Genomic DNA, 12751 nt, shown 5'->3' with positions numbered 1-12751 from the left:
GTGTGTGTGTATGTGTGTGTGTGTGTGTATGTTTGTGTGTGTGTGTGTGTATTTGTGTGCACGCACAGATTTCTCGGACCGCATCAGTAAGAGTCGCAGGGTGGGCTATGAGTCTGGAGAGTTTGAGCTTGTGAGTGATTCGCTCGTTCATCATGACCCACTTCATGATTTGTTTAGTTTTATGGAGTCTCAGCGTTTATCCTGGTTTATTTTCTCTGGTCCTGCAGTTAGCTGAGGGTTGTGGCGTGAAGGAAACTCCTCAGCAGAAGTATCAGCGACTGGTTAATGAGATTCACGAGCTCTGCCAGGATGTGGAACATATTCAGGTCAGAATATGTGAAATAAATGCTTTCTCTAGTTCATGATAGGTTAGAACAGCCACATTTGCTGATATTTACCAAGGGTGCCAATATTAGTGCAGGGCACTGTATTTTATATTGTAATCATATTTCATAAATTTTTTTTCTGTGTTTTGATCAAATAATTGCAGCCTTGATGAGAATAAAAGACATTTTTCAAAAACATTAAAAAGTCAAAAACAATGTTTATTGCTATGCGTTATGTTGGTGCATAAGAATGTGAATTATTAAACATAATATATATTTTTCGTTTAGTGAAAAATGGTGCAAAAACATTTCAACTAGATTTCTATTGTGGTTCTTCTAAGTGAAGAAAAGCACCTTTTTAAGACATTCCGATCAAATATGTACAGTTTTAAGTCATTCAAATATTGAATATTGTCTAAATATATAGAAATTTTATAATTAATTAAAAAATATATATACATTTTATAAATAAATATCAAAAGGATTTTGTTGGAGTAATGTCTGCTGAAATTTCAGCTTTGCATCACAGGAATAAATTATATTTTAACATATATATATATATATACAGTGGGTACGGAAAGTATTCAGACCCCCTTACATTTTTCACTCTTTGTTATATTGCAGCCATTTGCTAAAATCATTTAAGTTAATTTTTTTCCTCATTAATGTATATTTCACAATTTGTACTGTATCTTGGATTAAACAAATGCAGCCTTGGTGAGCAGAAGAGACTTATTTCAATAACATTAAAACATCTTACCAACCTCAACATTTTGAACAGTACTGTAAATCCTAGTGTACTCAAGTCTTAAAGTCTGGTTCTCTGTGCTGCTTATTCTGATTAAAAACAGTCCACTTAGACTCTCGGACATGCATTGAACAAGCACGTTTTGTGTTTTATGTGACGTTGATGTACAGTCAAACGAAAAATTATTCAGACAGCAGATATAATTTTTTATTTTTATTTTATTTACTAGTGGGTGAAGGACACTACAGTTAATTTATGTAAGTGAGGATAGCCAAATAAAGTAAACTGTGATATATTATACACAAAAATTCTTCATACAGTGGACTACCAGTAAAATTGAATTCGCCAAAAATTATTCAGACACTTTGACCATGTTTTGCTTAAGTGTTTTTCTTTAATTGCTAATGCGACCTTTTTACACCACAGACTGAACTAAATTAAGCATTGCTTGGTTGAGCTAAATTGTTACCCTGGAGCACAAAACCAGTCATAAGTCGCTGGGGTATATTTGTAGCAATAGCCAACAATACATTGTATGGGTCAAAATTATACATTTCTCTTTTATGCCAAAAATCATTAGGATATTAAGTAAAGATCATGTTCCATGAAGATATTTAGTAAATGTCCTACCGTAAATATATCAAAACTTAATGTTTGATTAGTAATATGCATTGCTAAGAACTTCATTTGAACAACTTTAAAGATGATTTTCTCAATATTTCGATTTTTTTTTCGATGCACCCTCGGATTCCAGATTTTCAAATAGTTGTATCTCGGCCAAATATTGTCCTATCCTAACAAACCATACATCAATGGAAAGCTTATTTATTCAGCTTTCAGATGATGCATACATCTCAATTTAAAAAAATTGACCCTTATGACTGGTTTTGTGCTCCAGGGTCACATATTGGTGATTGAAGGTGTCTGAATAGATTTTGGTTTGACTGTATGTTTTCTTGCAGGTCACGACTAAAGAGAGCAGCTCAGAGGAGCGTTTGACTCCGGTGGCTTTGGCTCAGCAGGCGGCGCAGCTCAAACAGCAGCTGGTTTCAGCTCATCTGGACTCTCTGCTCGGACCCAATGCTCACATCAACCTCACCGACCCCGACGGAGCGCTCGCCAAGTGAGTCAGACTTCTGCATTTAGACTTCCTGAGCTGCAAATACAACACAGAACATGATGCAAGTGAAGTAGTGTCAGTTGTTTTTAACCTCTTGAGACCTGGCAAAACATTTTAGGAAAATGTTTTCATGTCATTACATTCTTTAGAGCATTAAAAAATAAAAAAACATGAATGAATGAATTAACATGCATAGGCAAAAACTATTGATTTTATTTAAATCACCAATACATTTTTAGTTTTCAGGATTTTTTTTTTTTTACCAAAATTTGTATAAAGATAATTCTCAACTATGTTATAATGATTTGATATACCATTTTTCTATATGCAAAATGTGTGTAAAATGTCCATAAACAAGTTTTCTCATTATATATAATGTATCTATAAACTAAATATATTTTGTGATGTACAAATGTACATCATACTATGTAATGAAAAAAGAAGTGTAATAATGGGAGTAATAATTGAGAAGTTTTTCATAATAATATATAATATTTCATAGGAATATTGAAATATAATTTCTTTCCCTATTCATTTGTTGTGTCTCCCAAAATGTGTAATAAACATGCTTTTAGTCTCATATGAGGACATGTATGAAATCAACCTCCGGTTTCGAAACAGAAAGTCATATTTTTATTTGAAACCCCATAACATTTTCCTGAGATGTTGCTTTATGACACACAGTTTAAAAATTAGTCAGATTTAAATGATAATTACAAAATATTATCATATTTCCATAAGAGTGTCACTAAATTAATATCAGACGTTTTTGAAGACCCAAGGAGAAACATCCAAACATTTAGTATCTCTGAAAAGCCCTGAATGTGCTCCGTACAGGACATCCAGACTTAAAACTGTGGCATGTATAGTCTCAGAGAAATTCACTAAAATATAATGTCCTCATATGAGGATGCAGGGTCTCAGGAGGTCAATTTAGTCTTAGTCCTGTGCTTTTTAGTTTTTGTCATTTAGGCAACCTTCTCCTGTTTTTGTTTAGTCAAGTTTTAATGTCTGAGCATTTTAGTTTAGTTGTAGTCCGTGAAAACATCTCAAATTTTCGTCATGCTGTATAATGGTTAAACTAAAGATTCTTATTGCCACACAGAGGGTGCGTAAGTGCATTTATTCAGCAATCGCAAACAATATACTCGAGATCCATGTTTGTCGTTGTTTTCAGATCATCATAGACGCTTTTGCAATGTAGAGCGAGCACATGGTTGCCAGATTGCATAAGTTAAGTAAAAAACCTGGCAGAAATCATATCCTTTTAACAGAGAAGCTCAGATTGGGGGATTTGAACTCTTGATATCTGGCAACCACAAACATGAACGCTTGCGCATATACAGCTGTCCGTAAAATTGTCTTCTCCTTTTATCATAAAAAATTACAAAAGAGATGGTAACACTTTATTTTAATGCATTTAACATATAATAACAGCAAGTACATGCAGGTAACCCTAAACCAGACCCTCATCCTAACCCTAACCATAGAGTAAATACTAGGACAGGGTTTTGACACAAATTTCACAATTCGATTAGATTCTCATTCACAAGCTTGTGATTCGATTACCGATTCGATTCTATATTGATTATTTTGGATACATATCAGGTAGAATGAGATCGGTCCGCTGGATAGTCAGGTTTTGCTGTCCCATAGCACAAAGTCACATGACTTTTTTGATGCACTTGGAGGAATTTATTCGCAAAATGTATTTCCATCTCCCATTATTCGCATCAACCCTTTTTCGCGCAAGTCAAAAACCACCCCAAGCGAGCGTAAAAACTTAAAGGGATTTTTATTTGAAATTTGGAGTTAACATCACTCGTTTCTTATGCGATATACTTCAAAATGCGCATTAAAATAGGGTGATGGAAACATAGCTATTGTCTCGTTTTAGTAATGGGACAAAGGTTTGTCCGCAAACATTCTTCGTCATAGATTTCTCTAACGAAGCTGAGCGTTCTGTATGTTGGCAGGCGGTTGTTGACTCAGCTGGAGGTGGCTCGGGGCGTGAGGAGCGGCGCGGGTGCAGAAAGCAAGACAGCGGCACCCAAAGGACCAGACGGAGTGATTCTCTACGAGCTCCACAGCCGACCGGAGCAAGAGAAGTTCACCGAGTCTGCTAAAGTACGGACTTTATGAAACACCCAGTGTGATGTCACTTCCTGTGGCCGTGTCTGACGCAGACGTTCTTTGTGTGACCGCAGGTCGCCGAGCTGGAGAGACGGCTGGCCGAACTAGAGACGGCGCTGGGATCCGGCTCAGAGAAACAGGTGCGTGAGACACGCTCACTAGCACTGCTGATGATTTCTAACACTCTAAATGATCAAAACTGCTGTCAGTCCTGTTTCACACTCAATCTAATGCATGTCTTCTGTCGTCTGATTGATAGTTCATTGATGACTCGTTTATCCAGTAAAAGCACTTTTAGTGTAATTGTAGAAACGTCCAGCTCGTCTCAAATCTTGACTGATTTTGATCAAGTAATCGTCAGAATAACTGCAGTAATATCTCCAGATGAACACTTACTGGACTGAAGCAGCTCAGCTTTACTTGATTCTCTATCAATCATTTTGTAGAGTCTATATCAGCATCTGCACCAAATTCATATTTTTTTAATAAAATTGAGCAGTTTTTTCCTCCATATTCTCACTATATCAGACTACATGAGCCATAAAAGCCTGAAAACTCATTTTGTTTTTAGATTTTTTTTTAAAAGGTTCATTAAACTTACATTTAAAAAAAAAAATATATATATATTTTTTTAGACTGTTATTTAGGTCTTTCACTGATCTCTCGCTCTGTGTGTGTCTGTGTCTGTGTCTGTGTCTGTGTCTGTGTGTGTGTGTGTGTGTGTGTGTGTGTGTGTGTCGTAGGGTCCGCTCAGCTCTGGGGTTCAGGGAGCCAGTCTGATGGTAAACACACACTCATCACTATAACAGCACCATCAGTATTAACATTCAATGTCTTTACACAACGAGAGATGCATTTGTGACCCTGGAGTCGCTGGGGGATATTTGTAGCAATAGCCAAAAATACATTGTATGGGTCACAATTATACATTTCTCTTTTATGCCAAAAATCATTAGGATATTAAGTAAAGATCATGCTCCATGAAGATATTTTATAAATTTCCTACCGTAAATATATCTCAACTTCATTTTTGATTAGTAATATGCATTGCTAAGAACTTCATTTGGACAACTTTAAAGATGATTTTCTCAATATTTAGATTTTTTTGCATCCTCAGATTCCAGATTTTCAAATAGTTGTATCTCAGCCAAATATTGTCCTCCTATCCTAACAAACCATACATCAATGGAAAGATTATCTATTCAGCTTTCAGATGATGTATAAATCTCAATTTCACAAAATTGACCCTTATGACTGGTTTTGAGGTCCTTGGTCACATTTATGAAATAAAAAGGAGTTTAACATGTAGTGGCAAAAAATACAACCATAGCATAAAAAAAGCATTCAATACCACATGAAAACTTGCATTGCTGGCTGTGAAACAAGTGGATGTGGTCATGTGATCAGGTCTCTTGCCGTCTGCAGGACACTATAGAGCTGCTGCAGGCGCGGGTCGGTGCGCTGGACGCTGCCACGCTGGACCAGGTGGAAGCCAGACTACAGGTGAAACCAGAACCCTGACCAACCGTCTCAAGTGTGTTCCTTCAGTGTTAGGCCTTAAAGGGTCAGTTCATCCAAGAATGAAAGTTCTGTCATTAATTACTCACCCTCATGTTGTTCCAAACCCATAAGACTTTCGTTCATCTTCAGAACACAAATTAAGATATTTTTGATGAGCTCCGAGAGCTCTCTGATCTTCATAGACAGCAAGGATCCTAACACGATCAACGCACAGAAACGTAGCAAGGAGATCGTTAAAATAATCCATGTGGCATCAGGGGTTCAACCGTAATTTTACAAAGCTACGAGAATACTTTTTGTGTGCAAAGAAAACAAAAATAACGACTTTATTCAATTCGTCTCCTCCCTATAGCACCTTTTTGGAGAGTGTCAACTAGGGCTGTGGATAATTACTGAAAAACTAAATTCGATATTTGTACTTAAATATGATCAAAAATGCATAATTTCAGTTAGGGTGAAGAAAAGCTTTTGGCTTCTCTCTTGAGGCCACAAGAGGGCGCATCGAGCAAAATATTACTAATGCACGTTTATTCAAAGCATAAGATAACATGACTATCTGTGAAAAAAAGTGCATAATGTTTCAAATAATGTTTGTAAACCAATTATAATTAAGTTGCTTAAACAACTATAAACAAAACAGCATCATGTGTGTATACATAGTTTAATACAAAGGGCCAAAAGCCAATCACACAAGAGTAAATTTTTCATTTAAAAACATGAGATGCAGTGGGATGGTGAAAAACCCTGCCATAAAGTCTCGAGACATGTTTTTTAAAAGTTGAACTTGCATTAATATTACGTGGCTTTCTAAACATGCGTCTCTCTTGTGCGAGACGCGAGTGCAACGGTGATAGATGTCCCTCTAGAAAATGCGTGAAATATGCGTTCTGTGTGAACGGCTTGGCTTTTTGATGTAAACAAGATCTTCTCCGCATTCATGTTTTCTTTTTCCGCAATATTTGTAATGAACAACGCAGCAGCGCCATCTAATGGCTTCAACTGAATAGGCTAACAAAGCATTCAAATGCAACGACACCTACATCGTCATCGCATCTCGTGCGCCACTGATAAGCTGCCTGATGAACACCTAAAATTCGAATGCAATGTTTTTGCATTCGAATGTGGATTTTTATTTTAAATTCGGCGAATATTCGAAATTCGATTTTTGTGTCAACGTATGCAACGTATGTACGTGGATACACTGTTTACGTTCAGATCAAAGCATAACATAAACAGTGTATCCGCGTACATATGTTGCATACACTCTCCAAAATAGCGCTACAGGGTAACGTGGAGAGACGAATTGTTGAACAAAGTTATTTTTGTTTTCTTTGCACACAAAAAGTATTCTCGCTGCTTCGCAAAATGACGGTTGAACCCCTGATGTCACACGGATTATTTTAACGATGTCCTTGCTACGTTTCTGTGCGTTGATCGTGTTAGGATCCTTGCTGTCTATGAAGATCAGAGAGCTCATCAAAAATATCTTAATTTGTGTTCTGAAGATGAACGAAGGTCTTACGGGTTTGGAACGACACGAGGGCGAGTAATTAATGACAGAACTTTCATTCTCGGGTGAACTAACCCTTTAAAGGCTTGTTCACACTGAGACTCGTGCCATTAAATGACACAAGTTCATCTTTGCAGCAGTTCATCATGCTCCTAGTTTTGTCTTTATGAATTTTTCAGCATCTGAACAAATAGAAAACTGATCTATCCCATAAAAATGGGCTGATAAGAGTTTACAGGTTTTGTTTTTTAAAATGCATAGTTTTGTGCGTGATGTTTATAGTTAGGGCTGTACGATGTCGGAAGAACTCACATTGCGATATTTAGTTTTTCTGCAATATATTAAAATAAAAATCACCAAATGACTTGAATAGCTCTATTTTAAGAAAAATAATCAATGATTGGGGTGATTTTGTAGGTGAGTAAATCAGCATAGAAAAGAAACAAATTACAAGCATAGATATAATAGAACAAAAATACAAATAAAATAAACAGTGCTTTGTATTTTTCAGGTAAGTCTAACAGTATTCAGGTACAGAAATTGAATAACCAAACGTAAAACAACTAGTGCTGTCAAACGATTAATCGCATCCAAAATAAAAGTTTTGTTTACATAATATATGTGTGTGTTCTGTGTATATTTATTATGCATATATAAATACACACACATACAGAATATACTTTGAAAATATGTACATGTATATCAAAATGATCTGATGTTTTGGCTCTGTAGCATCAAAAGATTTTATTATTATTAATCATTGAAATATTATTACTATTATTATTGTTTAATAATTATTATCATTTGCAAGATTATAAGATGTTCTGATTTCCGTAGCAGCAAAATATTTTATTATTATTAATCATTGTATTATTATTATTACTACTACTACTATTACTCTATTACTACTTTTACTTTTTATTTTTTTTATTATGGTTTTATTATTAATCCCAAATAATAATAATAATTTTATGATTATTTTTATATAACTGCTTAATAAATTAATTAATTTATTAACTTTAATTAATTTAAATTAGTTATTTTGAATAATGAGAAAATTAAGAATATATATATATAAAATAAAAAAAAAGTATAATAATTTGTGTGAATGTCGTGTTTAATCGGAGCTGTTATTGCGAGTGCAGTCGACGCTGAGTGCTTGTCTTTGTTTTTTCTTCAGAGCGTTCTGGGGAAGATGAATGAAATCGCCAAGCACAAGGCGGCCATCGAGGACGCAGAGACCCAGAACAAGGTGCGTCCTGCGGTCAGCATAGAGACGGTCCTGGAGTTAACGAGCTGACTGACGAGTCTGGTCTGTGTGCTGTGTGCAGGTGTCTCAGCTGTATGACGTGGTGCAGAAGTGGGATGCGATGGCCACGTCTCTCCCGCAGCTGCTGCAGAGACTGCTGGCCGTCCGAGAGCTGCACGAGCAGGGTATCCTCAACACACTTCACTCAGATGCTTGCTTTGGGGCTTAAATACACACAAAAAAAATGTGTGTATTATGATATGTTTTTGATCTCTCGTTTTGTGGTGCAGCGATGCAGTTTGGGCAGCTGCTGACCCATCTGGACACGACGCAGCAGATGATCAACAACTCTCTGAAGGACAACAGCACTCTGCTCACGCAGGTCTGTCCTCGAACACCACTGACGCAAACACTCCCCGCATTAACTCTTTCCCCGCCAAACACTGAATTTTCCATGTTTCTGCTGTTATCAGGGATAAGACAAATAAGTTACCAATCATATGAAATTAGTATTAATTAATTTGTACTACAGAGGTGGCACAGAAGAACTCAAAAGTGGCTTGTAGGTACATTTTCAGATGTTTAATGAGGCTCAGAGGTAGCATGAGTGCAATTAAATTCATGTGGAGATTAATGTTTTAAATATACAATTTTGAATACAGAAATATGATTTGAATAACTGAAATTATACGCTAAAAATGAAACTAATCTGCCAGCAGGTGGCGGCAAGTCACTGATTTTATAATCGAATCATTCATTCAATTGATTCGTTCGAATGGCTGAATCATTCATTCAATAGATTCGTTCGAACGGCTGAATCATTCATTCAATTGATTCATTCGAACGGCTGAATCATTCATTAAATTGATTCGTTCGAACGACTGATTCATTCATTCAATTGATTCATTCGAACGACTGATTCATTCATTCAATTGATTCATTCGAACGGCTGAATCATTCATTCAATTGATTTGTTCGAACGACTGAATTCATTCATTCAATTGATTCATTCGAACGACTGAATCATTCATTCAATTGATTTGTTCGAATGACTGAATTAATTCATTCAATTGATTCATTCGAACGACTGATTCATTCAGGAATGAAGCAAGTGACTGTCTTTATGAACTGACGGAAATCTGTCGTAGCGACGGAACTTTAATCCCTGTGTTATACGCTAGGGGGCGCTATTACACCTCTCCTGAATGAGTCGATCAAAAACACAGACCAGGAAGATGCAGAAACAAGCGATCTCGTATGAAAGCATATGCATATGAAAAATAATGCGATCATCAACACTAACTCCTAGAGGTGTAACGTTACATTTATTTTTTCGGTTCTGTACGCATGTGTACCGAACAAATCATTACATTTTTTTCAGGAAATTCAGACAATAAATGCCGTTTTGGCGCTCTTTGATGAGGCGCGACGGATTATTACTAGTCTTAACGCAAAAATATACAGGAATGAACAAACCACGCCTCGTGTAATCATTCAGTCAGTGTTTCACTTGCAGAAAGACGTCAATAAAACAGCTTGTAAACAAAAGAGCATTTCATCATCAGTGTCTACAGCTCGTTATTTACTAGAGAAGAGCGTTTCACTAAATATTAGACTATATACTCATATAATAAATAAATAATATATAATAATAATAATAATATGAGGTCTGTTTCAACAACAAATAGAAATTGTATAATTTAGAAGTTAATTTATAAACTGCAATATGTGCGATTTACATTTTTGCATATATATATATTTTTAATTAGAGTGTTGATTATTATAGCTAAAAATAAATAGCAATTGAATTTAAGCTTGGGCTCTGTTGTTAATTGTAACCTTCCTATAGTCCCTATAGTTTAGAGCAGAAGCTGAGGTAGATTTTTATCCCTAAGAAAATATTAATTGTATATTAATATACCACCTCTTAGCTGTTATAAATACACTGTAAACCACGGCTTCACGGGGCTTATTGCTTTAGTATTGCATGTTCAGATATTCATACAACAAAATATTCTGGGGGCCATTATGTTTGAGTGCAAATCAGAGTTAAGCATGCCGTCCTTCACTCGCAGGTCCAGCAGACCATGAAGGAGAACCTGCTGGCTGTGGAGGAGAACTTCTCCGCGCTGGACCAGAGGATGAAGAAACTCTCCAAATAAAAGCCATCGGTCTGGCGTGAGGAGAGAGCGAGCGAGAGAGTGAAGGAAGCTCTGTTTCTCATGCCGCCCTTTTGTTTTTCTGCTGTGTCGAGAGCAACCGTCCCCACACTACAGAGCCTCCTAAAGCTTCAGCGTGCAGATGCTCTCCTCAAACCCAGCGTCTGAAAGAGTTCTGATCTTAAGCCCTTTCCTTCCTGATCCTCAGGCTTTGTTTTGAAGGTGAGGAGACGCTGTGTGTGTAAATACAGCTCGTTCTCATGAGCGATCGCTTGTAACCGTTATTGTGTTATTAATGTGTGGCGCGGAGTCCACCAATTATGATCATTTTCAAATGCATCGCTGGATAATAAAAAATGCTTCCAGAAATCTGTTTCATGTTGTTGTTGTTGTTTTGAAAGTTCACAGCATTCCACACATTTTCCTGGCATTCCCTCACAATACATTCCAGTTACATTTTCCAGTCATTTGAGATTTTTAAATATTTTTTACATTTATGTAACTTACATTTTTTTTTTGTGGGTTTGCATTTTTACATATTTGTAGATTTTTATACTTTTGTAGATTTGACTTTTTGTGGCTTTGTAGATTTTTTTTTTACATTATTAGAAAAATCTATTTTACGTTTTTGTATGTTTTTAAAATTTTTTAAATGTATTTTTTCCTTTAAATTTTAGCGGGTTTTGCTCGTGCAATTTAAAAAATATATTCTCGATTAGAAATTTTGTAGTATAATGCTAAATATGAATATCAAAAAATAAAAGGGTTCGAAATCAGTTTGTTTGATGCTTAGCTTCATACTTGAATCCTTTAAGAATATGCATTGCCTTAAAGCATTATATATTATGGACATTAGTTTGTTGGCTTTGTTTGATCAGCTTCATTTAGTTCCTCTCAATTTTTCTCTATGATAGTTTAGCAGCTTATTTTCTTAAAAAGTGATATACAGAGCTAATTAACAAACAGGACAGTGTTAGTGAAATATTTAGAAACAAAAACGTTTTTTCTCTCCATCTTCTAAAGAAATATTTCATGTTCTGAAGCAGAACAACTTACAGTTTTGGCTGGTGACGTCTAAACAGTGACATAAAATAATCAGAAGAGAGCTTTCATCATTTAAAATGTTTTAATTTGTTAAATAAAAAAAAAGATCAACTCCCAATAAAGGAAATGCTACTTGTTCACAATTCTCAAAGTGTTTTCTTTACAGATCAAACATGAATATGAGAAAGGAAAGGTTTCTCTGCAGGAGAAATATTTTACAAATTGATCATTTTTTCCCTAAAAAAGGTGTACAAAATAAAATACTAAAACTGTACATATATACATAAATTCAATAGTAAAATTGCATAATCAGCCTCATTATTAAATCATTATTTTAAATATTCAGTATTAATCTTGTGCCTGTGTTGATGAGCTCTGTGCAGATCCACGACTAAAGCCCCTAAAACCTACAGATACACTCCTGTAACACACACACACACACACACACGTTTACACATAGGAGGAAAAAAAACACATATATGGCCCTGCAAAGACAAAACATTGAGTGATGAGTGCGATTCGAGGCGTGTGAAACTCAAGTGTTACTGAGGGCGCCATTACTGACAAAACTACTGACTGAATCTAGGGCTGAAAGCGGTTCATGAGGTGCATTATGGGTTTTTAAAGAATAACATGAGTCGTTTGGTCCGTCTCAGTGTCTGAGGGATTTTTGGACACAAACGTGCACCTGATGGGAGTGAAATCTTAAAGGGACAGTACACCCAAAAATATACGAGTGCATCACTTGCAGTGAATGGGTGCCGTCAGAATGAGAGTCCAAACAGCTGATAAAAACATCACAATAATCCACAGCACTCCATCAGTTAACATCTGGAGAAGACGAAAACTAAAACAATCCATCAAGAAATATGAGTCCATAATCCATAATAACGCTTCCTGCAGTGAAAAGTGCATCTGCTGTTGTCTCTCACATCAAAATC

The 12751-nt window shown here is 35.9% G+C and overlaps 1 protein-coding gene across 3 annotated transcripts in view; it reads left to right on the top strand.

Moving 5' to 3' along the window:
- LOC107558166 (dynactin subunit 2) overlaps window positions 1-11126 on the top strand; it is a 22948-nt gene extending 11822 nt beyond the window's left edge. For 2 of the 3 annotated variants that reach the window (XM_016241789.1, XM_016241787.1), the window contains 11 exons: window positions 69-130; window positions 228-326; window positions 2037-2197; window positions 4171-4321; window positions 4402-4467; window positions 5071-5109; window positions 5753-5830; window positions 8539-8610; window positions 8690-8792; window positions 8898-8989; window positions 10683-11126. In XM_016241789.1, coding sequence (XP_016097275.1) covers window positions 69-130; window positions 228-326; window positions 2037-2197; window positions 4171-4321; window positions 4402-4467; window positions 5071-5109; window positions 5753-5830; window positions 8539-8610; window positions 8690-8792; window positions 8898-8989; window positions 10683-10769 — 1010 coding nt within the window. In that variant the 3' untranslated portion in view covers window positions 10770-11126. The remainder of the gene's footprint in view (window positions 1-68; window positions 131-227; window positions 327-2036; window positions 2198-4170; window positions 4322-4401; window positions 4468-5070; window positions 5110-5752; window positions 5831-8538; window positions 8611-8689; window positions 8793-8897; window positions 8990-10682) is intronic. The other variant, XM_016241788.1, reaches the window with a different exon arrangement.
- Window positions 11127-12751: the final 1625 nt, after the last annotated feature.

Source organism: Sinocyclocheilus grahami, unplaced genomic scaffold (genome assembly GCF_001515645.1).
Source record: "Sinocyclocheilus grahami isolate Dianchi unplaced genomic scaffold, SAMN03320097.WGS_v1.1 scaffold633.1, whole genome shotgun sequence".
Lineage (NCBI taxonomy): Eukaryota > Metazoa > Chordata > Actinopteri > Cypriniformes > Cyprinidae > Sinocyclocheilus > Sinocyclocheilus grahami.
This window is presented reverse-complemented; position numbering and strand designations above follow the sequence as displayed.